Source organism: Melozone crissalis, unplaced genomic scaffold, assembly GCF_028551555.1.
Source record: "Melozone crissalis strain CALT ecotype California unplaced genomic scaffold, PUWL_Pcris_2 ptg000033l_1, whole genome shotgun sequence".
NCBI lineage: Eukaryota > Metazoa > Chordata > Aves > Passeriformes > Passerellidae > Melozone > Melozone crissalis.
Genome location: NW_026535811.1, coordinates 14,576,990 through 14,603,378, shown reverse-complemented (window position 1 = coordinate 14,603,378; position 26,389 = coordinate 14,576,990). Strand labels below are relative to the sequence as shown.

The 26,389-nt window shown below is 45.8% G+C and overlaps 2 protein-coding genes across 2 annotated transcripts; both read right to left on the bottom strand.

Annotated features, from left to right (window-relative positions):
- Nucleotides 1–494: 494 nt before the first annotated feature.
- LOC128940604 (protein mono-ADP-ribosyltransferase PARP12-like) lies at nucleotides 495–6,838 on the bottom strand. Its single transcript, XM_054282123.1, has 8 exons — nucleotides 6,831–6,838; nucleotides 5,886–5,967; nucleotides 5,235–5,355; nucleotides 4,132–4,216; nucleotides 3,252–3,327; nucleotides 2,372–2,502; nucleotides 1,255–1,406; nucleotides 495–818 (listed from the first exon to the last, which is right to left on the bottom strand). Exons 4-8 carry the CDS (start codon nucleotides 4,212–4,214, stop codon nucleotides 538–540), a joined length of 723 nt encoding a protein of 240 aa, XP_054138098.1. The 5' UTR covers nucleotides 4,215–4,216; nucleotides 5,235–5,355; nucleotides 5,886–5,967; nucleotides 6,831–6,838; the 3' UTR covers nucleotides 495–537.
- A 4,817-nt stretch (nucleotides 6,839–11,655) lies between these two features.
- Nucleotides 11,656–25,714, bottom strand: LOC128940603 (cystine/glutamate transporter-like). Its single transcript, XM_054282122.1, has 12 exons — nucleotides 25,519–25,714; nucleotides 23,180–23,306; nucleotides 22,315–22,430; nucleotides 21,524–21,649; nucleotides 19,083–19,182; nucleotides 18,951–18,995; nucleotides 18,641–18,764; nucleotides 18,228–18,331; nucleotides 16,240–16,336; nucleotides 15,312–15,461; nucleotides 12,845–13,019; nucleotides 11,656–12,026 (listed from the first exon to the last, which is right to left on the bottom strand). The coding sequence occupies exons 1-12, from the start codon at nucleotides 25,709–25,711 to the stop codon at nucleotides 11,962–11,964; spliced, it is 1,422 nt and encodes a 473-aa protein (XP_054138097.1). The 5' UTR covers nucleotides 25,712–25,714; the 3' UTR covers nucleotides 11,656–11,961.
- Nucleotides 25,715–26,389: the final 675 nt, after the last annotated feature.

The following is a 26,389-nucleotide window of genomic DNA, read 5'->3' as shown; positions in this document are numbered from 1 at the left end:
CAGAAGAAGGTAAGAAGAAATGTCAGCAATGTGACCAGGAAACAAAGCAAAGTTCCTTGCCAGCATTAATTACAAAGCCTTCAGGGTGCAGGAGCTTCTTACCGTTTATTTCAAAGACAGGCCATGATCCCTCTCTTGAGCACCATGATGTAGGTACTTTCATTTTTCCTTCTTCCACATTCCCTGCCCAGCCTCCCTTTGGCATATCAGCACCATCACAGGCAGGAATCAAACCAAGGTGAGCATATCAGTGGATCAAGGTCATTTCAACTCAGCAGGTGTCACTGCATCATGGTATGCAAGGCAGGCACGTCCCCATTCCAGGCTAGAGGTATGCTGAATGCTAAAGCTTGGCACTGCTTCAGGGGAAAGAATGGCCCCTAACAAAAAACTATGCCTCCCAAACAATCAGGGGATTGATGGTTCACTGCACTGCAAAGTGCTCTAAAGCTACAACTAAAATTGAACAAACATTTTAAAAAAATGTACTGAAGAGTAATTTATTCAGTGTGAATTCAAAAGACATTCCACCATTCACTACAGGACCACACAGCTGGTCTCAAGGCTGTATTCCAAGATATAGGCAGGGTAAGCTTGTTGCTTCTCAAAGATGACAAAGATGGAAGGGTCTGTGGGGTCATCCACGCAGCTGTCATAAAGTCTGTTTGAGTTTTTGTCTCTGGGCGGAGGGCGGCAGTACTCAGGGCTGCCCCGCACAAAGTCTCCAGCAAGAACCTGAGCTACGAACATGCGGTAGCGCCCACCGAGAGAGGAGCAGTACTCGTGGGAATAGCTGGCATCTCTGGCAAAGTAGCTTCCTAGGGAGCAGAAAAGGCCACAGGTCAGACAGCACACCAGCCAAGGGACAAGCACGTGCTACCAGCACCTTGGCAGCCAGCAATCCAACAAGCCCAGCGAGCCCTACAACGTGTGGGAACATTCTTGCCAGGTGTCGCCACACTGGCTTATTGTAAAGTACCGACCAACTCCAGTCCACATTTCACCATCACCTCCCAGTCTCACCTGTCCAAGAGCAGGTACCTGAGGCAAAGAGAGGTGATTTTAGTCCTTCCTGGAATGGGATTACTGCTGTGGGTGCTACCTAAAGCAATGCAGATGTGCACAGGTGACCGTGCCCTAAAGGCAGGAGTACGTGGGTCAGGAACCATCAGTCACTTTGCACCCACATCCCCAAGCCTGGCTGGGGTCTGCAGTCCCTGCTGCTACAGCCCCTACACACTTCTGCACTTGTACCTTTTCCATACATTGTCCCATGAGTCCCACAGAGTCTCCAGTCAAAGTTCTGCTCACAGATGGCAGACACATGGGATGAACTTGTGCCATGGAACAGGAGCCTCTCATTCACCCCTTTCGATTTATGGAGCTTCTTCATCTTTTCTTTTTGCCTAGAGGCAACAAAAAAAAAAACCAACCAACCAACCAAAAAAACAGAAAAAACCCAAAACAAAATTTAAAAAAAACCACCAAAAACAAACAAAACCACAACATAACAAAAAAAAAAAAAAACCCAAAAAACCAAAAAACAAACCCCTACTTGTTTTCCTGGTTCAAACAAGGAAAATTTCCCAACTCAACTCCTCCTACTTCTGGGTCATGGAGGAACAGTGACACAAACCACTCTCGGTGGGGTTACTGCCTGCTTTGCACTTCTGCTGGTACTCTGCCACACAGCTGGCTCCTGCCAGCAAAACAAAAAGTTCTCTGCAGCACTATGGACTGTGTCTCCCACAACTTCATACCACATGAGAGAGTAAAGAGACAAACATCTCTGACTAGGAATTGGTCAGTTCCCACGTTATATAAATCCTGAATACATAAATATGATTATAAAACAGAGCTGTGTGAAGCTACAGTGAGAATTGTATAATCTCTGCCCTTATCACCAAAAAAAGTCTCCTCCTTTTTTTTTTTTTTTTCCTAACTCCTATGTGGAAGAGGCTAAAACCAAAAGAATAAACCTGAAACACCAAAGCTCAGTTATGATGAAGGAAAAGAATTTACTTTTGAATAACACTATCAAGAATCACACACATATCTTGCTAGGGATAAAAGGCTCATTTCTGCACACACAAAAGAATAGAGATACAATGCTAACAACTCAGTCACAGAGAGAGGAGCCCCAGTCCCCTTCCATGACTGCCCCAGGGAAGCCTCAGCCTCCGGGAGCCAGGTTTTGGGACAGTCATAAGTCTGGGCCACCAGCCAGACCTGGGCAGAGAGATATGTGGCAGCCTCACCTCTGCTGGACTGCTGAATTTGGCAGCTCCAAATGTAGACTATGGAGGACAAGAGATCGGGAAATACCAGTCTTCTCATACAGTAAGGATAACGAAATAAAATAGATACAAACCACTGAAAGATGTCCCAAAGTGTTGGGTTCTGAATCCTCTGCAGCTGGTGGATGCAGTAACCTTTCATTGTCTTCTCAAACAGCCTCTTGATTTTTATATATTCTTGGGAATCAGTGCTGAGCTGTATTAACTGAAAATTTTTAAAGCATTAAAAATAAGGTATTACTGGGAGTAACAACTCCCAGTCCTTTCAAAGGACTCCTCAGCCTTCTCACATCTGCTGAAAAGTCCTTCCACAAAAATCACAAACTGCTTCTGCTTTTCCTATCAACCCTCCTTTACCATCAGTCCCCATGTGGAAGCACAGGCACCAACTGAGGGAAACCAGCGCACCCCCACACAAGCTTCCTTTTGAGGGTGCACCTTCATGTCAGGACTATTTTTAGCTCAGAGTAACCTAAAGTTGAAATGCACAGCAGCATTCAGGCTGAAGCAGAGTGAAAATTTCCCCTTAATCTGACACACTAGTCTACTCTGCCCTACACGACTCAGCTGCAGTTTACCACACCACAGCAAATAACATCCTGTCCCAAACTGACAGAGGAAATACCACCTTAAGATGCAATTAATCTGGTTTCTCAGGGGATGAAGTGCCTTGGGAGAGTGCAAAGGACAGGTATGAGCAGCAATGGCCTTTCTTACCCTGTGTGGTATTATAGGGGAGATGATACCACATCATTCTCAGAGAGCCTCCCAGGAAATGCACGTCTGTTCTGAATATGAAACTGCCAGTCTTGTTTCACATCATAGCTGCTTATTTTACAAGACACATTTAAAGGCTGGTAACATCTCAATTGCCTTGAATTATGGTCTTGGAAAAAAAAAAAATCAGTACAGGAGAGAGCTCTCCCCACCTACTGGAGAGCTGTAAAGTCCTACCTTGTACCCAATATCAGGCAGTGCAGTTTGGTCCCACTGTGGAGGATAGACAGGATGTGAGAGAGTCATGTTTTGGCTACAGAATAGAAAAAGGAGCCAGTCAGCTGGTGATACTCCTAACCAAATCCCCCTTCTGGTGAATCTAATCATGGGCTCTAAAGCAGCCTTCAGGCATCCATTCACAAGCTACAGTTTGTTTTCTTTTTGAATGAACACATCTTAAGTTGAACCAACACTTTAATTGAGCCCTCAGCTTCACATGCACTCTCTGCTGGTGAGTTGCTAAAGCAGAGACAGCTCTTACTAAAAGAAATCAGTAGCACAAATAACATTTATAAGCAGATATGTTTAAATTAAGATGAACTTATTTTAGAAAAAGCCATAAGATAGGGTATCTCAAGTAAGTGTCTCTAATTCACTTTATTTCAGTGGATTTGCCTGTTCTGAGTTTTAGTTTATCCTCAGCTTTCCCAGAGATGACATCCACATGCACCACAGCTCTTGGGATTGGCAGTCCTTCGCTCCTAATTGCTGCACAGTTTATTTATTAGTGTTGGGGCATAAATCAAGGAATAAAAATTCCTGGCACAGTTGTGTCAGCCCTATGTGGCCTTGCCTCTCACAGAGAGAGCAGATCTGCTCTAGTGGTCTGTCACAGCTGCCAGAGACTGCCAGCAAACATCCCTCCAGAGAGTTTTACAGAAGCGTTGCATAATTTACAAATACTGTCACTGCAAAATGTACTGTTAAACCAGTCAGGAAAAAGTATCTAAAAATTAATTTAAGAAGTATAAAATTGCATTTTAGGCATGTAGGAGGAACTTCTTAGCAGAAAGGTGCTATCCTCTAGAGACGCTGTTAAACAATGAATGTGTATTACCTTCCATCTTGTCCATCTTCAGACTCTTTGGGCAGTCGAATAACACTTCTTTGAGTCTTAAAGAGCACATTTGTTTGGACCATGTCTTGAAAGAAAAACACACTAACTCAATAATGAGATAATGTATTGTCTAGGGACAGGCTCTTCCATGTTAAGTAAAAATAAAAGAGGAGATAGCCCTGAATATTGCATTGTGGTGCCCTCTCTATCCCACCCACCCCAGTGCAAACTTCATTCCCACTTGCACTGCTCCTACTTGGAGATCAGCAAGGTCAGCCACCTGCTAGAACAGGCTGTGAAACGTGAAGGCAACCAAGCACCAACTGCACCTGCACTGGTATTCACATCCAGGCTGCTGGCCAGAGAAAACCACCTCTGATGGCAGGCCTGCAGCAGGAAAGAGTTTTCAGCGCAATGGGGGCCACAAACCTGGCTTTCCTGGCAGCACAGGGCTGCTCCATGGTGCTAAAAGCAAAGCCTGCCCTCCCTTCTCGGTCCTGTAACAATATCACAGAGCACATGCTGTGTGACATGGCTAATTATCCATTGTTTCCTCCTTTAAACACCACTCTTTACTCATGCCAGGAAACATTTAAAGTTTGGAAAGCTAACAGGAGTTTTAAGATGAGCAAATAAATTAGAAACAGAAAAGCATTTTTCATTTTCCCATTTCTCTCTCTATGCAACCAGCCCTAAATTTTTGTTTGCTGCACTGTGCTTTCTCTCCCTGTAAGAAGCTTCCAAGATGTTCAGTATAGGCTCACTTCTCCACCTTTTGACTTTTCAGTGCCTTTTTTTCCCCCCTGATATCTCATTCCTTTTTTTCAGGTGTATAAACACAAATGTATAAGCCAAGGTGCCATTTACTCTCAACCCTTCTGAATGTACAATATTGTCATGTATGCTTTTTGACTACAGGTGCCCGAGTGTAGAAGCTCAAGTGGGGCATGTCAAAAGTTTAGAGAAATTTACCTACTACTCAATTTCTGCTTGGAGAAAATTTGCAGGAGGAAGAAGAGCTGTTCAAAGAGATGCAGACATAATGTGAAAACCTTCAAGCCAGCTGCACTATGAAATGAAATTAAAACAAGGAGACACTTCACCTGCAAAGTCTAAATGATACTGCTGAGAACCAGCCCTGAAGTAAATAACACCATTCTTGTCAGCTTGATATTCATTCTCCAGAAATGCAGATGTTACAGTGGCAGTGGCGTGACCTGGGTGCTGCAGAAAGAACAAGGAAATTACATGTGTTAGAAACCACCCTTTGGTTTGGGTGCCACTGTGGGGAAATATCAATGTTTCCCCAGGCCCCTATGGCAGGAGGATGTTTTGAAGTCTCTGTGGCTTCAAGCACTTTGTTCTACAGAGATGGAGGGGTGCCCCACCGAGCACAGCTGCTTCTGACAGCAGCAACAAAGAACCCCACAGCCTGTGTGGTCAGCTCCAGCCAAATGATGTTTGTCAGCTCTGGAAAATGCACCCGCTTCCCAAGCCAGTCCCTTGAAAGCTTTCAGAGAGTTCCAGTCCTGCTTTGAGGGACAATTAAGAAGACAATTCCACCCAGACACTGGAGCAGCACTGCAGGGGCACCCAGCGGTGCGTGTAGAGCTCACCAGCTGCAGAACAACACGCTCTAAAGAACTCTCCAAAGATGGCTTAACAAAAGCTTTTGGCATGAACAGCAGATGAATTTCACCTCTTTCCCATACTCAATCCACTGGTTGGAATCATCGAGCCAATACCAGACATACTCCATTTTCAGGAGCAGGCAGATGAGTCAGGAAACAACACAAGTGCAGAAGAGCTGATGGGAACCTGGCTGCTTGCTCTGCCCTGCATTGGAAAAGAAATCCAGATCAAAGTAGGGGTCTTCTCCAAAACTGTTAAATTGTGTAGTATCCCTGGTCTGATCAGAAATCTCTTCACTTCTTAAAAAAGGAGACCCCTCCCTCCAAGTGGAAAGTGCAGAACTGAAGAATTTGTGTTTGGATGTTTATGGGGCCTAGTTAGTACCTTACAATGACCCTGACCTCTCTGGCTTGGACCTGTGCCACTGATTTTCTCCAAAATGTATCTTCCTAAAAACACATTTTAAGAAAATACACTTGACACCAAGATTCCCCTGCAGCCCATAGAGAAGGCCATGGTGAGACAGCTGTGCCCCTGCAGCCTGTGGAGGTCCATGGAGCAGAGATCCACACAGCAGCCCATGGGGAAGTCCATGTTGCAGCATGTAGACAGGCCCCGAGGGAAGCTGCAGTCCATGGAGAAGAACCCATGCTAGAGCATATTTATCCTGAAGGACTGCAGCCCATGGAAAATTAACCCTGCTGAAGCACAGGAAATTTTTGAGAATGATGGAGGAGTAGATGGCAAGTCTTACACACTGAGGACAACATCCATTTCCCTTCCCTTCTGCGTTGCTCTGGTAGGAGGGGGCAGAAAATTCAGGAATGAAGGAGTGAAGTTGAACCTGGGAATCCATGCAGGGGGGAATAAGTGATCTAATTTTCTTTTCTCACAATTTAAATCTATTTTAATTGGCAATAAGTTAACTTCCCCCAAGTGAAGTCTGTCTTGCCCAATGTTCACCTTGGCTTTATCTCAGCTCATGAATCTTATTTTCTCCCTGCTGTCCTGTTGAGGACAGGAGTGAGAAAGCAGCTCTCACTCGCAGGAGGGATATCATTACTTACCAGCAAAGTCTCTGCTCTGCACTCTATCCTAGACACAGCACCTACAAAGAGAAGAAAATGAAATAGATAGCCACCAATAATTCCAACTCATGGGATTTTACTTTTCTTCCTGCTGTGCTTCACCTTTCATTTAATCTCTCCGTTTTGGACCCAGAGAACACTTTTTTAAATGTATCTCACCAATTTACTGCCTCTACAACATTGCCTATCATGGATCACATAACCATAGCCAAAAGCTGCCAGCTATTGATCTTCCAAGGGTCTGTGACAGAGCTGCTCTGAGCTGCCTGAAGAATCTGAACACGATAGCGAAACAGAAACTGGAAACGATCATGTATCCAGCTCTGACGCCCTTTGTACTTTGGCAGGGATCAAGGGTATTCAGAGCAAGCCAATGAGGGGAAATCATTACAGGAGCAGCTCCCTCACAGAGCTGTTTACAGTGCAAAGGTCCCCAAAACAAAGGCGTGGCAGCCCCACACTGCCAGAGCAAAGAGCGAGGAAGAACCCAGGTCTCCTTCTGACAGACCTCGTTCCAGCACTGCCTGCGTACACAGCAACACCAGCCAGGCCTGTTCCTAGAAAAACGCTCCAAACTATTCTTCTCTCCCATTGCAGGGCATTCAAGAGATCCAGCACTACCAGGAGATTTTTTGGACATGGCTGTCCCTTTTTTTCCTCTCTGCACAGCACGATGATGCTGCTGCTATTGGCATGGCTGACAAATTTGAAGTTGGCAGATTTGAAGGGTGGAATTTCAGGAGGGAGGTGGGGAGCGGGGAAATGGAAAGGAAAGCAGGGAAGTGGGGTGGGATGATGTTTCCAGGCAGCTTTTTTCCACTGCTGCCCAACTCTCTCTTCCCTCTATCCCCACTCCAGATAACCGATGCTAACCCCTGCCAGCTCTCCTGCCGAGACTTGGGGCTCCCAGTCTGCCCTAATCACATGAGCTTGCAAATCTTGTGACATTCTTTCCTTTTCACTTTCCAGCGTTTCTGCTCCATGCTGGGATTCTCCACTAATCAACTAACCCCAACTAGAAGTAAACAGAGGTGAAACACTTCAAAAGCAGACAGAAATGTTTTGCCAGCAAGCGAGGTAGTGTCCTTCACGTTTTGCTGAAGATTTCGCTACATGGTCTTGTGCAACTCTGCATTTGCTTTTTATATCTTAACAGGAATAACTTTATACAGAGAAAAATTTATACTTAAAAAGCAGCCTCATGCCACCTTTTGCCTTACACAAGAAAAAAAGATGAACGAATGAAGATACAAACACAACTTACAGCATGACAAAGTGCAAGCAGGTAACCCTCCAGCAGACCTGAAAGCCAAGCCCAGAAGCTATGAAACCTGAACTTCCTGTGTGTCCAACCCTCCCCTCTCAGCTGCATCGTGGGACAGCTGTCAGAGCCCAGCATGTGCCACTTCCCTGGCACCTTTCTGTCCTTGGGCTGCCCAGTCACCACCCTCAGGAGCTGAGGGCATCAGCCTTGTGCTTGCCAGGCTGGATGAGCCTACTTAACCCTTGCTCTGCATGGCAAAGGTGCCCCGGGTGCAGCAAAGTGAGCCAGAGCTGGCTGTGAGGGTGAGCAGAGCTGTGAGAGCTCCCTGTGGACTGTCCACAGCACATCTGTACCTCTCTGTGTCCCTCGCAGCCGCTCTGTGGAGCACGGTGCTTCTCTGCCACAGACCCTTAAGGAAGTGGGGCTGAGTAACATTTCCTTCTGCTGCTTGCGACAGACGCATGCGCTTCTGCCAAGCACGGCCCAGGGCTTCGGCAGATACAGCTGCAAAATCAGTGTCACTGCAAACCAGCAGAGTTTGTCCCTGCTTCTGGGTTCCTGTCATTGCACTTACCTAGAGCCAATTCCTCTCAGCCTTCCAGTGGCTGGGGATATTCAGGACTTGCTCCTCTCTATAAGAAGCAGCTTCTGTTGAACACCATTCTTGGAAAGCCAACAGCTGGCATTGCCTTGCAAAGTGAAAGTGCCCCCCCAAATCTCAGTGCAGGAAGTGGGTGTTGTCCATCCAGCTCTCCCCAGGGTTGTGTGGGCACTGCTGGGGGGTTTGCAGCAAGCAGAGCCACACTGAGCCTCACAGACCTGTGTGTGCTGAGCACAGAGCTCTGCAAGACAGGCTCACTCAGCCCTCGGAGCTCTGCGCTGTCCCAGGTGTTTGTGTCCCTGCATCTTGAAGCCTGAGCCTCCTCTCTGCTCCTCCCCACACTAATCAGACAAGGCTTAGGAGCTTTCCAGTCTGGCCTCCAGTCTTTCAGAAGCTGACAACATTTCCCAGCAGAGCTCTGAGGCATAAAGCTTAACAGCATGTCAAGTAGTCTTAAGATGCAAACTTGTTAAGCCAAAAGCATTTCTTTTACTTTTTTAAATCTCAGATTGTGTTCAGTTGAACTGCCTAGAACATTTTTCTTTCCCGGTGTTCCAGTTACACCAGATCAGTAGTGGCCAAAACACATAAATCTCTGAGTTTCCAGAAAGGATACACTCTGAGTGCATTCTATAGACATAGCATTAAAACAAACAAATCAACTTAACAACAACAAAACCCCTAGCACACACAGGCAAAAAACCAAAACAAAACAAATAAAACAACACCACAAATGTGAATATGAACTCACTTTCTTTCGCTTCTGGCCATTCTTGAAGCTCTTAGACCCGCTGAGGCCTAAGTGCTTCAGTAGACATGAGACAGGAGCTTTAGGAAGAGCATTCTGACTTGGTAGAAAATGTTTACATATCTTTGCTGGGAGCAGCACACCATCCTCTCTAAAAAACAAACACCTCTCTGCAAGCTGGAAACTTGAGCTCACTGTAAACTGATATCTTCTGAACATCGTATTTTTTATTTTTATCCCTTTCAATTCCAATGTCATCTGTGGAGCTGTTGAACCTCTGATTTCTCAGCCATGGTACTATATCTGTCTGCATTTTCAGTATCTGGGAATGGAACAGGTCTCAGTGCAGTCTTCCTATGTATAGCCCTGCAAGATCATATTGCTGCACAGTCAGCAGAGGCACCCAAGTGTGGTTTCCCAGCATATGTGACATGACTTATCGTTTATAAAGAAACCATGGTCCAGCAGGTAGCATTACTGAGTTCCTCCCAGGAATTTCAATTCTTGTTCACTTTTTCTCTTCAGAGGAAATGGACAAAGAAGGGACTTTTCACCCTTTGTGTGTGCCTCTGTGACACCCAGCAGCTCCTTTGCAATTTCAGACTGCTCCAAGGTTTGGTGTGGGAGTCCTGGTCCTACAACACGTGCACACTGTGCTCACATGGGTATTGCAGCCAGGCTGACAGTATCTCATGCTTTTACCTTAAGATGTGTAAAATCCCCCAAACCAAAGTGGGTGGACCCAGGAAATGTTGGGGTGATTGAGCTCACCTGGTTCTGCAAGGTCTTCTGCAGTTTGGTCCCCCAGCCACCCCTACTGGGTGCTGGTCCACCACTGGGTGCTGTGGGAAGGTGTGCCAGGCGGTTCAGTTTCAGGAAAGCCTGGCATGAAGAGGGATTGGCTCTTGTCTGGGATCCTGGAAGCATTTCCAGATCTCACTTGAATCCATTCTATTGTTTAAAGCCAGTGACTTCTCCTGTAGGGCGTGATGGTTTCTGCTGTGAGGATTTTCCCTGTGAGACTGTATTTCCTGTTGGACAATGTCCAGCGGCTTATAAATTAAATTCTTGGAGGGTAGTGGGGAAACAAGCCTTGCAACCACACTGCTGCTGTCCCAGCTTAATTCAGCACAGGAACAGGAAGCAATCACTACAAGAATAATAATTCTCAATTGCTTTGAAAATAACCCTAAAGTTGCGTTCCAAAATTTTACATGTTTCAGTAGATTACATTGGATTTGTAAATGGTACTTTGTTTTTATTTTAAGTACATAAATGTTTGATACAACAGATTTAAAAATGCTCCACATTCTGCTGTTCCTCTTTCCAGCAGTCATTAGAAGAGCCTCAGCATGCTACTTTCCATCTTTTAGGAACCAATTAACAATAACGTGATTGTAAATAGGTAATTGCTGTATTATCTGGACATAACATCACCACATTAATAATGTAATAATGTAAACCAAAGTAATCCAATAATGGAAACCTTTCTTATGCCATTAGTTCAAATGAGCATTTATGGATTAAATCAGCAAGTCATGCGCAATTGGCAAGTTAAAGCTTGGATGTGAAGTCACTCATGGCTTCTTACAGCACCAGAAGATGCATTTATTCAGGAATCTGCCCAAGTCTCATCAGTGGTCCTGTCTAATTAAAGGAGGAATTGTATTTCACTGGAGCTAGGCCAAATTCTGAATTTTCAACATCACTGGTAAGGAGTGGGTCTGGGAAGCTGGGGGAGGACCAGGATGTCTGCTGTCATATTCTAGATGATATTAACTGATTGTTTAAAAAATGCACTTGTACATTTAAAAATGTAATTTCAGAAAAGTAAACTTCAAAGTTGAAAGATCATTTCAAGGCTAAAAAACTCATTCTGCTTATACAAAAATCAAAGCAAAACATTCTGACTTTAGTTTGTTAATACTTGAATTTCAAGTATCTTCTCATTATCTCAGTCTGCAGTTTCTGGTGGATAAAATTTTATCCCCCTGTATTCCCCTTTCCAATTCATCTGCCTTATCTCTAATTAGCTCTCCCCAACAAGACTGCTGTAGTGGTTCTGTTTGAAACTTGCATTTGGCTTCCATGTATTGGATTCTAAGTTTTGCAACATGCCCACTTCCTCTATTTGTCAAGCCAGGAAAACAAAATACTGTCTCTGTACTCACACACACACATACACACACACATACACACACAATTTTTCTCAGGACTGGGCCAGGCTGCAAAATTAGGATCTTGGTTTCAAAGACACTCTGCAGGCAAAGCAAGCTCATTTCAGAGAACTAGTTTGCTTTTCTGAAAAAAAAATAAAAGGGCAGGAAGAGATCCCAGTTGGCAAGCTTAGGAACACTTGCAGCAAGGTTTTGGCTCAGTCATCCTCAGTTGCACTGACTAAAAAGAATAAAAGCATGGACTGCTTTAGGTAGGATCAAAGGTGTCAAAAATGGCGTGAGTAGATTTTTATTGTCTTCTGTGAGTTTTGATGGTTTTCTCAGTAAGTCTTGATTTCTTGTTGGACAACTTCCAGCAGTAACTGTAGTTTGTGTGTAAGATAATCTGAAAGGGTAGAAAAAAAAGGAAGGAAGTTTAGTCCAGAGGCAATCCTGAGACATGACTGAAAATCAAGAGCATCAGCATTGATGGCTGGAGCACCTAATGTTGGCAGATCACTGTATCTGTTTCCTTTCTTGCTATATGTTGTCTTCTATTGAGTGGCTAGTGATGCACCTCCATCCAACATCAAATCAAAAGAAAACAAGACTTGGAACAGAAACAACAATTTAAACCCAGGCTCTCATTTCTGAAAAAACCCTTGTGCCGCCATGCCTACATCCAAAGGAAGTCTGTACTACACTGCCTGGAGTGGAGATGTACTTCATTTCCACGGCTACATTTGTACCCAAACCATCCTGGCCTCTTCACCAAGCACACAGACCTCTGGCAGTACTCTTCTCCTAGCAGTCCTCTCCTCAGCCTTTCAGCAAGCAAGTTTGTGCATGGGCTTACAGCGTTTGCCTGTAGCCCCTCTATCCTAACTTGTCATCTTTCTGCTCCATGTCAGACAAATTTCACCCAGAGCTGGGATCCCAAAGATGTGATAAAGTTTAGTAGGTACTAGGCCTGGGGTGGGAAATAGACCCTCTCTGTTCCCCCTGTTGGTAGACTTCAGCCTTGTCTTTGTTAAAACAAATTTGCCTGTGGAGACTGTGCCTTGGGAAAGACACCAGAGTGATGCCAGCAGTCATGATTTAGGTTTCACGAGGTCTGTTGGTCAAGGAGCAATTTGCATCAGAGGTGAGCCCTGGCAACAAATCAACCCCCTGACCCTTGGGCATGTTTAGGTCCACAATACTGAAAGTGAAATGCATACTTACAAAACAGGTTACGGCAGCGGTCTGACATCTGCCTGTGAATGATGAGGTAGTAGACTGGAAAACCACTCAAAACTATGGTGCATCCAATGCTGATGTTCACAGGGTCTGAGTAGAAAGACAGTGCCACTGTGAAGAGGCAGATGATGGTAAAAGAGACAGGGACAAACAGGGGAACCTGAGGAAAAGAGCACAGGAGACTATCAGGGCAAACTGGTGGCTGTAGCCGATCAGACTCTGTGTGTGCCAGCACACGCTGTATCCATTTCTCTGCCTAAAGAAAAGGAGAATAATCATAACCTGTCCTGCAGAATACTTCTGTACTATCAGACTACAAACAACTGCATCAGCTTCAGAGCCCAGTGTGCCCTGTGAGGGGCATGCCTCCTATATTCACGTGCACCAAAATCTAAACCTCACTTGTAACTGTAAGCCAAGCAGGGGGAGAAGCTGCCTACAGCCCATGGCTCTGTGAATGTCCTGCACCTGTGCATGCACAGGCACACACATACCTATGTGCCCCCTAAGGCAGCCACTGAGGGAATATCTGAAACCAAGAAAGAAGGCACACTTTGAATCAAACTGTTCGTTGCTTATAAATCCATGACTCGTGTTGACCTGCCTCTAGTTTGCCTGAGACTTACAGTGACTAAATCAAGACAAACCAGACTCCCTATCTCTGTCGTACATGCAGCAAAAATATCAGCTTCAGTGACACCATGGTGAAAATCAAAGCAGCACTCAGCTCTTCAGCCATACACCCTATTGGATGAGCCAATTCATCTAGGTTATTTGGAGAGCAAATAGGAAGACTGCAATAAATAATAAAACTGTGAAACACTCCCTCTGTCTCTGGATCCAAACTCTGCCAAGCAACTCCTTGCCATGGCTGATGGAATAAAGGAGCTGCTCTCATATAAGGTGACAATCTTGACTAGTAATAAAGATTGTATTTTGGATACTCAACATGCCAAGTTGGAAGAGATCTGTTGCTCTAGGTATGGCAGCCATCCAGCCATCAAACTTAGGTACTCTTGTCTTTCCAGCCAGAGCATCCTCTGCCAGCCGCTCCTCCATGCGCACGCTCACGCTGCACATCTGCTTGAGAAGTGTGCGAGCGGACTGCTCCCTCCTCTTTCGGGTGCTTTCCCACCGTTTTTAACTCAGAATGCTACAGAGAGAACAAGTGCCAACGCTGTGCCACGCTTTGCTGTCCCCGGGCACGGCAGGCGACAGCCGCGGGCGGCCACTAGAGCGCAGCACGGGCCCGCGCCACCTGCGCGCAGCCCTTGCACAGAACTGACAAAAACCAGGGGAAAGGCGGGGGGAAACCAGCCGAACTGACCGAAGGGCCAGTGTTTCCCTCCCTCTTTCAATCAGCATTTACGAGCCGCTAGAAGTCTGAATCTTTGAAGAAAACCAGGGCAAAATCTCAGCATCTGAAACCATCTGCAGTGCCAGCCACTAATAAATCTCCCCTGAGCAGATTAGTTTGAACTAAAAGCTAAACTAAACTTACTCCGTTTGGTTCTGGGGGAGTGAGCATGCGACTGCAGCCAACCAACAAATTGAGAAGCCACAAGGTCTCTGCTAAATGCGACGACCGAGAAGAAAAATGACCCCAAACTTTGCAGGAGGATGCACCCAGCTCAGAGAGGACCCCTGCGAGCTGCAGGGAGCGTTTCTGTCCCCCGAGCTCCTCCCTGCCCAGTGCCCACAGCCCCGGAGGTCCTCTCTGTTCCCGGGAGCTGCTGCCAGGGGACACCACGCAGGGGCGACCAGAGTCAGGAGCAAACTGCACCCGCCTCAAGCACCGCCCCAACCTAATTAATGCCTTCTGCACATTATCCAGCAGTGGAAAAGGTGCCCAAGCACAGGAAAGCTGATCCAGCATCCCCTGCTGACATGAGGGGGGATCCTAGCACCCAGAGCAGTGAGAAAGGCCACAAGAGGGGCCCACTGCTTTACATGAGACAATATTTCTATACCAGCAGATGACTCCTTCCAAGTCAGGTTTGCTCCCAGGACCCCTCCACCCATGCTCCTTTTCCCCCAAGCCTGACACCTTTCTGCTTCTCAGCCAGAGCTGAGATTTACCTGCCACTGAAATAACATCCAGGCAAGTAACATCCTTCTTGTAGGCCACAGGAGATGAGTCAGAGAACTTCTGTCTGTACATCTCCCAGTCCCAAGCCCGAAACTTTGTCCCTTGTACCAAGCAGTATTCTAACAGGTGCATCTGGTGAGTCCATGTAGAACTGGCTTTATAGAATTTATCACATCTGGCTGTTTGGGCACACCAACCAGTGCTGGTCAGGAGCTCCCCACAGACATTACCAAGCATCAGAGACTGAAACCCCTTAGAGCCTAAAGGCAGCCAAGGCCATGTGATGCTGTAATTATGAGCAAATCAAGGAGAGGGATGGCAGGGCTGCAGGTTCCTGGCTGCCAGGTCCGTTCTGTGCATTACCTGGAAGGGGCTGTGCAGCTCCGGGTGACGGCAGCGATGGACGATGAGCCCCAGGGTGGCCAATCCTATGAAGAGCCATCGGGAAAAGCTGAAGAAGTTCAGTAGGTGGTAGATGTCTCCAATGCACACCATGGCAGTGACCAAAGGGAACTGAGCGTTTTGAACATGAAATACAGTCATTACAGTCACGGATCACCTCCTCCAAGCCCCCTGCAACTACTTCACAGCCCCAGCATTTTGGAGGTCAGAGAGTTTCACAAAACAGTGTCACAGGCTGAAGGCAAAAGATTAAAGGCATTGATCTGTAGTGCTACAGAAAAGAGTGATCATTCCAAGATCGGCAGCATCTTCGATGCTTCGTGTCCAAGCCAGGGCAATTAAAGCATGCATGATCCAAAAGCCTGCCCTGCTGGTACACAGGCTATCTACAATGACATCTGCTAAGGTTTTAGCAGCTCAGCCAAGCTGCAACAGACACTGCACCACAGTTGGGATGGAGCTGGACCATTGCCACAAAAAAACCCCTGAACAAACCAAAACATGAGAGCAGACCATCTCTACAAATGCTCATTCCCTGCATTTCCACCACACCTGGGAATTTTAAATTTCCAGATAGCCAAAGCCTGGCAGAGCTATTTTCATAGGACAATATCAAGCAGCACCTGTGGCAGATTGTAGGGGTTGTACTTTTAAAAAAGGTGTGTAATGTTATAAGGCAGGGACTTCAAGGTTGTACATTTGGATACCACTGCTGGCTCAAGGGGATTTAATACTTTGCAGCCATTTCCTGTATCCTGCCTTCTTTTTTTTTTCTGGGAGAAATTTAATGTCCCAACACCCTCTAAAACTCCTCAGTTTGTCCAGTCCTTGCAAGAAAGCCAGGACAGCAAAAGAACAGAGCATGTCACACAGAGCCAGATCTCCTTACCATCAACATGACAGCAGGAAGGGGGGTATGCCTTCGAATGTGGATCATGGAGAAGAGAGGAGGCCACTGCCCTTCCCTGGAAGCCACAAACAGAGTCCTAGGAAAAGACAGGGAGCCCTGTACATCAACATTCTACATCTGCATTAGAAATGAGATGAGTCACTGGACTGACCTGAGGCATCAAGGCATCTGCTCCCTTCCCCAGCACAAGTCTGCTGCTATTCGAGGCCACAATTTTGCCTTTAGCTGCACTTTCATAGAAAGTTTGGGTTGGGTAGGAACCCACCCTCCTGCCATGGACAGGGATACCTTCCACTAGACCAAGTTGCTCAGAGCTCCACTTTGGGGGCATTTGGAAGAAAACCAAGGCTGAGTTCCCACAGCTCTGCCAAGACCAGTTCAGTGCAGTTCAGAGCCCAGCACCAGAACCACTGGCAGGGTCTCCTTGGGTGCCTCATCTGCAGAGACCTTTGGGCAAGTCCAAAGTGACCATGAATGAACTCAGACTGGAAACAGGAGTAAGAAAGTCTCTTGCCATCAAAAAAGTAATTAATTTTTCCAGTGAAAAGGAAGTGGAGGGATCACAAACTTCAATTTTTTATAAGAGAAACTGGTGAGTTTATGAAAGGGGATTGTCAGCTTTTAAGCGTATATTCTTATATGTACATATATAGAAAAAATAAAGTGCAATCTCCTCAAATGACAGATGATTTCCAATCCTCTGGTCAGCTGTTGGAAAATACAGTTTGTCATACTGCCAAGAGACCAGCTACACACAAGAACAGCTACAAAATGAGAGCAGAGAGTTCCTTGCTTGCATCCCTCCTTTGACTCGTGAGAGAGCAATTAGGGAGAAGACAATCACATCCAATTTTAGAAATTTAATATCCTCAAACAAACCATGCCAGAGCATCAGCTGGGCTGAAGCAGGGCCCCAAGCAGCTGGGGCACAAGTGTACAACTGGTTTTATTGCTGTCTCTGTGGCTTTGCAGGGGTGTGGCTGGCAGGCAGCCAGGGAGGCCCCATCAGTGTTTATATGGGCTTTCTGCAGTGATTATGTTAATGATGCCAGGATGGGGGAGAGAAGGTCAGTGGGGGACACTGAGAACCTCTGTGCTGCCCAGAGACTTCTCATCCTCAAAGAAAACAATTATCTGGAACAGCTAATGGGAAGGATCATCCACACCTGTATTTAATACAGGACTTCAGAGTAGTGGATCAGATAATTCATTAGCTTTCAGGCTATGAGACATTCCTTTCAGATCAACTGATTTTTCCCTTTGCAATCAAAGCTGTGAAGCAAAACCCACTGCAGAGAGTTTGCTCAGCTCCACAGGACCAGCACAACATAAGTATCTTGTTCATAAGGCCTGCCCTCCTCTCCAATTTCAAGGGTCCCATAAGGACACTGAGTGTGGCAGACGGTGAAGCTGGCAAGTTTATTTTTCCATGGGACAAAGCTTTTCTTTCTGCTATAACAAGACTTCTTGAACCTTGACTATTGCTTTAGGAATAGCCCATCCCAATGACATTTCACTGCCTTCAAAGCAAAGTTCTCAAGGGAGAGTTTGCCTAGAGAGCCTCCCAACAGAGGGACCCCATGCCCCCAGCAGCACAGCTGGGTGAACCCAGTGGAAGAAGACTCAGTCTCACTGAGCAGCTGCCAACATCAACAAAGCCTTTAGTTCACCAGAAACACTGAAATTTCACTTTAAACTGGAGATTTAAACTGAAGGGTAGGGGAGAAGATAAAAATCTTTGTTTGTGACCAGTCCTGGGTACCAAGGTCTAGATCTGGTCAGAAATAGAAAAAGTAGACTCTTAGCCAAAAGGGACCATCCTGTAGCTGACAACCTGGAAGTCAAAAGCCTTATTTTTCCCACAAGAGTGGCTAAAATGCCACTGTGTGGATGGGTAGTTGCACAGGTTGTGATGCTTCCCTCTGATTCAATGAGCCAAAAGCATAATAGACCCTTGGGGATGTGACCTTGAAAAGGTGAAGATTCCTCCATTCATAGTTCCAAAGCAGGACAGTGCGACAAGGACAGGGACCACGGAGATCAGGCTTTTGAAGGCTCGCTGCACAAAGCTCTGGAGGAAGAGCAAGCATGACTTTAGGGAACATGTGGTGATCTCTAGGTGACATCAGGGTCAAAAAAGAAAACTTCTTCCATTGAAGGAGTAATATAGAAGTCATAAATCTCACCTTTTCTACCGTAATCTCCAGGTTACTTTTCATTATCTTTTAGGCACCACAACAAGATGAATTTACTGTTGCCCAGTATTCCAGAGAAATTACAAAGCAATAAAGCATTTTATAGGAAAACCATCTCTGAAAGACTTGCCATGACCACAGCACAAGCCGGCCACACTGAGATAACAATAGCAATGACAACTCACCACAGCCACAGCAGGAGAAGCCAGAACATCTTCTGTTCCCAGGACTGTGTAATAGGAGACGTTGGTGAGCATGTATCCCACAATTACCGTGATCACAGACACGATGACAGCCAGGGGGATATTTCTGCAAGGAAGGGGAACACACACACACAAAGAACAAGCTGCTATCCCTTGTTATGCACAGCATTACTGCAGATTTTGTCTGGCAGTACAACTGATTGCAGTCAGGTGAACCCACAAAGTTATTCCTCCTGCACTGCACTCGGAGCCCCGAGGCTGGTAACCCAGGGCAGCTTCCTGCCAGCCTTACCGTTCAGGTTTGACCAACTCTTCGCGCACAAAGCCGGTCTGAAACCTGCACGATGGGAAGAGACAGGGTGAGAGTCAGTCATGCTGAGGGCACCCGTGTGCCGCCCGGGAAGGGCCCTCCCATCGCACCTACCAGCCGGAGTACGCGAACATGCCTGCATAGAAAGCCAGGGGGAGCTTATCCAGAACCAGCGACTGCCTGTCAAAAGCGTGCTGGAAGTTCTCCGTGTGGCCTGCAGAGGAGAAAAACAACGGAGACAGAGCAGGAGAACATCAGAGACAGGCTTCCTTCCATGTAGAATAACATCCCTTGTACCTCTTGCCCAGGCCTGGGAAGAGTGTGATTTCCCTGGAGAAGGGTATTCAAATTCATTTCATTGCTTTAACTTCAGTGTTGCTGCTGATGTGTTTACTTTCCTACAGTGACATTAAAAACCAAAAAAAATTCTATCCCTTGTCCAGCTAGGGTAGGCCTTTCAGGAAGGGCAACAACAATAGCTAGCTGTTTCCTACAGACCCTGATGTGAGAACAGGAGATCATGGAGATGAGCAGATCCACGTTGTCCTCTCCCTCCTTCAGGCCCAAAATTAAGTTGCTGGATTGACCCCCATGTTCAGTCCCCAGCCCCCTCAGCAGCTGGAGATACAGTCCCCTTTGATGTGGTGCAGCCAGCGAGGCAGCTAACTCAGCTCTCACTGTGCTCCCTCCTGTTCCTGCTGCTGGAGCACTGACCCCAGCCCTGTGCTGGCCAGAGCATGGGAACCAGCTGCAGGAGGGGGTGGGAGCAACACCTGCCAGCCTGACCCACCACCACTCACCCACAGGAAAGGACAGAGTGCAAAGCAAATGACATGTCCAAAGTAGAGGTGTCTCAAAGTAGAGATATTTACCAACTCCCCTAATTTTTCTTCAAGTTCTCTGCTTGAAACAACAAAACAAAACTTAACCAAAAAAAAAATCAAAGAAAGGATTTTCTCTAAATCAAAACAAAAATATTTAGGGAAGAGAGCTGTTCTGAATTGGCCTCTCATTCAAACACAGTCAAAAAGAATTGCATTCCCAACATTTTCAAATCTAGGTAACCCAAGGTTTGGTACCACATCTATGTTCAATTTTCCATAATAAACTCTCTTCAAGAGGTGAGAAGCTTTCCTAGCTGGGATTTACCAGGCAAGGTGTGACATGGCATGGAGCATGTGGAGAAAGTCAGGCCACTTCTGTGGAGGTGCTTCTGCAAGAAGTTCAGAGACAAGATTTGGGCACATGGGCTTGAAACGCCAGCCCAGCAAATCTCTAATATATGCCTGAGCCAAAAAGAATGTAACGGCAAAGGAAAGGACAGAAGTGCAATCTAAACAAAGTAGCACAAGGCAAAGCAATCAGGCAAAATTATGTAAAAGCACAAAACTGATTTTTAAGCACCAAAAAAAAAATAATGAAGTCAATTTGAAAATAGGTTTGAAGAAAACTAACCCAAAATATAGAAGTGGGTCTATTGGGGTACTTTTTTTATGTTCCAAAATGATGGCTGCTAAGTGATGGTGCACAAAAAGGATTTATTGCCTGCAATGTATTAATGAGCAATTTGCAGTCCCCCGTGAGTCACATTAAATACAACCTGTCATACTGGAGTCTCTTCGTGAATTCTCCCTCCAGATGTCACCTGCATTTATCCTCCCCACCAGAGGACGGGTGCCAGGGCTCCAGATTGTCATTTGAAGGCATTCCTAACAATAATGGCTGGGGATTCCTAGCTGCAGGGCAGTCCTTTAGTTCAGAAGCCAGCCCAAGGGGAGCTTTGCATGTTCAAAGGAGCCAGCTCCAGACATCAGAAAGAAACATGAACACAGAGTCCATTGCCTGTGGTGTTTTCTCTGCAGAAGAAGGTAATAGCATGAAGAGGGAGCAGGCTTCATCCCTTGAGTGGGAATGCCTTGGGCTTTTCTATAAACTGAGGCTTGGATTAAAGCCAATACTCTTGTATGGTTCACAGAAGATCCTACTGGTAGGTTTTATCTCCCCCACTCTGCATGCAGGCATGAAATCCTGTACCAAGTTCATTGTAAATTCACTGAATTACCACCCATCTCAATCTGGAGGTAAAAAATATTAGCTTGTGCCACAGAAGGGTTAGAGATGCCATTACCAGGGCTCAGCTGAGGGCTGGTAACTCATTACACAGCTGTGATTGGCATGGGGGATGCTGTCCCATATCCTAAATGTCCATTGAATATGTGCTGCTTTGGAAAGATTTTGAGCTACACTGGAAATAGGCAAGTCTGACTCCAGAGGAAGGTTAGGGTGACCTGGGTAGGCTCACACATCCTCTGGCACTAAGACCCACTAAATTCTGGAGAAAGCACCCCGCAGCCAGGTGCACCAGCCCAGTGCAATCATGCAGCTTGTGCCAGCTGTGCCGGTCTCAGCTCCCAGCTAATTCACATCTGGCACATGGACAGAGAGAGCTCCTGCCAGCTGAGTGAGCACCACACTTGTCACTTGGCACTGATAAAAGCCATGACAGGGGGGGCACATCGAGCACCCTGCTCAGCCTTAGGAGCAGCAGTACCTACCCTGGGCCAGCAGCATCATCCCTGGCACGATGATGAGCGCAAGGGCCAGGAGTTTGACGACGGAGAGAGCCATCTGCAGCCGCGCGCTCCAGGTGACGCTCCAGGAATTGAGGGTCAGGACCGTATCTGGAGAGGAAACAACACTACTACAGCTGCAGCCTGGGCTCAACACACACAGGAGAAAATACAGCAGCTCTCCCTGCCCTAGGGATGCTGGGGGAAGGCTGCATCTTTATGCCTTAGAGAGGATGCCTGGGATGAGAGATGCCAGGAAACATTGGTCCAGTATACACTGTTTAAAGAGGGAGCTGATTTACACTCCTAAAAGGGAGCAGGAACCTGGCTCCTGCTGGGTGATCCACACCTGCCTGGGGGAAAGGTGTGGGACATCTCAGCAGCCCACTTTACAGCATTCCCTGTGCCAGTCCACACCAGTCTGGAGCAGGCAGGACAGCTTCACGGGCTGGATGCACCAGGAGAGGAGTCCAAAACCTGAAGCCTTACACCCACACCTCATGTGGCTTTTGCACAATTACACATGGAGAGTTTCTTCTCCCATGCCTGCCAAAATCCCCCTAAATAGGGCTCCAGCTAGTCAACAGGGAGACCCACTCCACTTCCTAGAGAATATAGTGGCCCAACACCATCACCTTGAATTGGAACATTTTACTTAGCTGAGGTGATAATACAGCTGTCTTATCCCACAGCTGTCCAGGAAATAACACCCCCAAGTGCTCCTAGTCTAGGGCAGAGAGGCCAGGATGGAGAATCCCATAAATGTTGGTACTTACAGTAGCCCAGGAGAGACACGAGCTTCACTGCAGGGACAGGGGCAGCACAGGGGGCGAAGAACGGCTCCAGCATGTAGCGCCCAAATGCCAGGGAAACCACAGCACTGTTGGCAGGCCTGGAGTGGGGAATGTGGGGGGAACCAAGCACAAACTGCTCTGAGCATGGCTGAAAAATGGCATGAGGTAAAACTGCACAAAACTTGGGAAGGGGAGCAAGTTTGGCCTAATCTGGCCTAATCCTCTCACCCATGCAGATGGTGAATCCCCATCGAGTTTTTCTCATGGGTTTTTCTCAGTAAATGGGTTAAAAACCACATGCTGCAAAATGATTAATTTCCAACTTGAAAGCAAAAGTTGAGATTAATCATACTGAGCAATGCAAGTGTAGTTCATATGTTCTGCCTCATCTAAGCTTACATGAAGGATACAGGTTATTGAGAGGTGAGGACTTCCTTTTTAATGTTAAAAAAAAAAAGTAGTTCACAATTTTATAAATTATTTAACTTGGGGATAAGCCAGAACATTGTCTCCACTTTCTGAATCTGAAGACACCAAAAAAGTTTCACACTGCAAACATAAGATCTGAAATAAATCTGGCATTTATTGCCAGTCTCTGAAATATACCACAGCTCTTGGGGGATAGGAGCTGCCAGGGGAGAAGAGAGATATTCTTCAAGTACAGAACATATTCAACATTTGTAACTATTTCCACATTGCATCTTCTTCCTTTTATCACTGAAAAATCTTTAAAAATCATTCAACTCTTTCCTTTACAAACTGCCTGGACTGTTACCTGGCGCCATAACTTTTGGTATTTTAAATTATCACTGCATCCAGGAAGAGGCAAGCAAATCAAATCTCTTACCTGATAGCAAAAAACTCTGCCCACAGGAATAAGAAGCTTGGCAGAGGCCCTAGTGTCTCCAAAATGTAGATATAATGCCCTCCAGACTTGGTGATTCTTGTTCCAAGCTCTGCATAACACAAGGCACCTGGAAAAGTCCAGGTAGAAATGTACCAAGTAAATAATCCCAGGGATTTTTTCCCCTTTTCTGTGTGATTTTTCAAGGATTGAACAAATCCATTTAAAATAAGTAGTGAATGGGAGGAAGGAAAAGAGGTTTAACAGAACCACTTTTCTCTATTTTTGTGCACTACTGTGGTTTGAAGTAAGTTCTGAAGTTATTGGCTTACCTGTCAGGTGGAAAGAAATTCTCTATTTTGTGGTTAATGTTACAACATTTCCATGGAAGCTCTGAAGAAAGGTGTGTGATAGAAATGCTGCACAGAGCTACAAGGGGTTTCCTTTGAAAGGTATCCTGGATTCTCACTTCTCCTCACTGTTAGACTCATGAAATGGTGCGTACAAAGCAACTACAGCAGCTCAGCCACAAGCCATGGCTGAACTGGTCATTTAAATAATGTTTTTGATCCCAGGCCACATTCTTGTGTCCTTATCTTGCATCTCCACATAAATCCCTTCCCTCCTTTGAAGCCAGTGGTGACATGGCCATGCCTCCAAGTCCCATGGCAGTCATGCCACATTCAGGTCACACAGGATGGTGACAACCTCAATGTTTCCTGCCTCCCTGTTGGAAAATTTGTGCAGAACTCCTGCTCAAAGCATCAAATATAGGCAGGGAGCTCATCTGGTTTATTCCAGTGGATCCCTTTAAATGCTTCAAGCATTTAAGCATTCAAGTATTCATGCATATAAGTATGCTGCTGAACTCATGGGATGGGACTTTATATATACCCCACTTGAAAGGAAAAAAAAAAGCACGAAAGAAAGCAGATCTTTTAAATATACTGCAAAAAAGTGTCAGAGAAATGATCAGGGGAGGTCATCAAGCTGATAAAAGAGAAGAACAAACTGACAAATCCAGCTACAAAACGCAATCACTTGGTAAAGAGGCTCCCAAGGCCCTTCCAGGAGAGTGTATCAAAGGATGCTGTACAGAGAAAAACCTTTACAAGTGCAGAGTTTGGCTATGTGATTACACATACATTACACACACATTCTCATTTACTGCTCTCCTTGGTTAAAAGAAACACTATGCCCACATTATGCTGTCAGCTTTTCTTTAAGCAGAAGTGTATAATTCACCAAACAGCCACTCACAGTTGCAATGTGAAATATTGGTACACATATGCTAAGAGCAAGAACAACTTGTTGCCCTATTAACAATTGAATGTCTCAATTTCTAAACTTGCATGTACATGCCAGTGTCAAAGTGAGTGACACTTACTTTGCTTTTTATTTTTTTTTTCCACATGAAGTATATCGCCTTTCTTATTTTTTTCTTTTGGTAGATTTTTTTTTTTTTACAAAGTTACATCAGAAGAAGAATGTTAAAGTCACCCACTATAATAAGCATTAGATTTCTCTCCTGGGCTGGGAGAACTGGCAGTTGTCCTGATAGCACCTTTAGAGAGTTTCTGAGATGATGATTTTTACAGTTAATGAAAGAAACTAAAAGCCACATGTTTTATCCACTGTAACTTAGAAGAGCAACGTTATTTCAAAAGAACTAGAATGGAGTTGTCATCAAAAAGACAACCTCTATGAGAAAAGACTGGTAGTAAATGACAGAAATGAAGCCAATAGTAACACACAGAAAGTGGGGCAGCATCAGACATCCCCACATCATTTCTTACAGACACCCAACACCCACCCTGGGCTGGTGCATCCCTGCAGCTCCCCAGGCACTCTGCTTCAGCCATTCTCCCTGACAGAAAGGGGTCCCCATGGGGCACACTGGGACTCTCCCTTCCTCCTCTCTTCACAAGGTCTGTGAAAAGCACAGCACAACCCTCAGGTTCCCTTTTAGGTGCCTATATCTCCTTTCTGCCTTACAGGAGTCCCCTCATTCTCTCACAGCTTTCCTGGCACAGACCATGCTGTCTCTGTCTGTCACTGTCACAGACCATGCTGTCTCACTCACAGTCACTGTCACTCTCCTGCCCTGGACTCGTACATGAATTGATATTACAGACCATAAGTGCTGGAACTTTGTCCATTACCCCAGGGAAATAATTTGAACTAAAAACTCCTAGTGACCATCCCCTGACTTCTAAATCTTCATTACAGCAGGAACTAGAAATTTTGGGTTTATTCATCTCCCAACTTTCTAAACATAAAAACGTGCAGGCTCCCCTCACCTCCCAGGTGCTTCAGCAAGGGCTCCAAAGCTCAGCACTCACCAAACATGGAGAGGAGCCCACAGGAAAACCAGACAAGCAGGGAGAAGCCCACACTGCCGGAGTTTTTCAGGACTCCCTTGGGGGAGATGAAGATGCCACTGCCAACCATGCTGCCGATGAGCAGCGAGAACGCCCGCAGCAAAGTGATCTTCTTCCTCAGGAAGACGGCCTCTTCTTTCTTATCTTTCCCCATGGCTTTCTTCTAATCACAGCAGCTTTCTTCTAATCACATTCAGGAGCTACAGTCTCCCAAGTGTCCTCGAGGTTCACCTGTAAGACAAGGAGTTAGGGATTCAAGGATCTTCCTTTCGGGACAAAATTTTTTTTCAGTAGCTGGACAAGAGCTGTTGAATCTGTTCTCCTCAGCTGCAGGAAGTACCAGCCAAACCACAGGTGAGCAGAACACCCTTGGTATCATCTATCTCATCAGTACAGCTCCCAAGAGACACTTCAAGTGTTTTCTGCTTCTTCTTCCAGGCAGCACACGGTGTTACATGTTGCATGCCAGCCACACCTCAGGATGATGCCCAAATTTGACTTTGAGTAATGTCAGATTGCCCAGACTGGAGCTGGCCAGTTTGGGATTAATTTAATGGGATCTAATAGGGGGATACATTGATTTCAACTTACTTGCAGAAAAGAGATTTAAAGTTGCCAACCTAACCATCAATACCTTGAGAATCTCTGAGATGACAAAAACATTAAGCTGCATTAGTTGGTGCACAGAGAGGATTTAAGCTTTTTTAACTTCCTATCCGCCCTGGCTGAATGAACTAGCCCTGATTTCTCACTAGAGCTCCATTTAATCAGTGTTTCTTAATATAGTGTCAAGCTTTTTTGCTTTCAAAGTACTGCAGAGTCAGGAATAAAT

Coding starts and splice junctions, on each gene's coding strand:
- LOC128940604 (XM_054282123.1), bottom strand. CDS start 4,214: ATGGTCCAAACAAATGTGCTCTTTAAGACTCAAAGAAGTGTTATTCGA. Junction 2,503..3,251: donor TGCCTGATATTGGGTACAAG/GTAGGACTTTAC, acceptor AAAAATTTTCAG/TTAATACAGCTCAGCACTGA. Junction 1,407..2,371: donor CTTTGGGACATCTTTCAGTG/GTTTGTATCTAT, acceptor TGTTGCCTCTAG/GCAAAAAGAAAAGATGAAGA.
- LOC128940603 (XM_054282122.1), bottom strand. CDS start 25,711: ATGGGGAAAGATAAGAAAGAAGAGGCCGTCTTCCTGAGGAAGAAGATC. Junction 21,650..22,314: donor CGTGTCTCTCCTGGGCTACT/GTAAGTACCAAC, acceptor TTTCCTCTCCAG/ATACGGTCCTGACCCTCAAT. Junction 16,337..18,227: donor GGAATCTTCACCTTTTCAAG/GTCACATCCCCA, acceptor GTCTTTTCCTAG/GACTCTGTTTGTGGCTTCCA.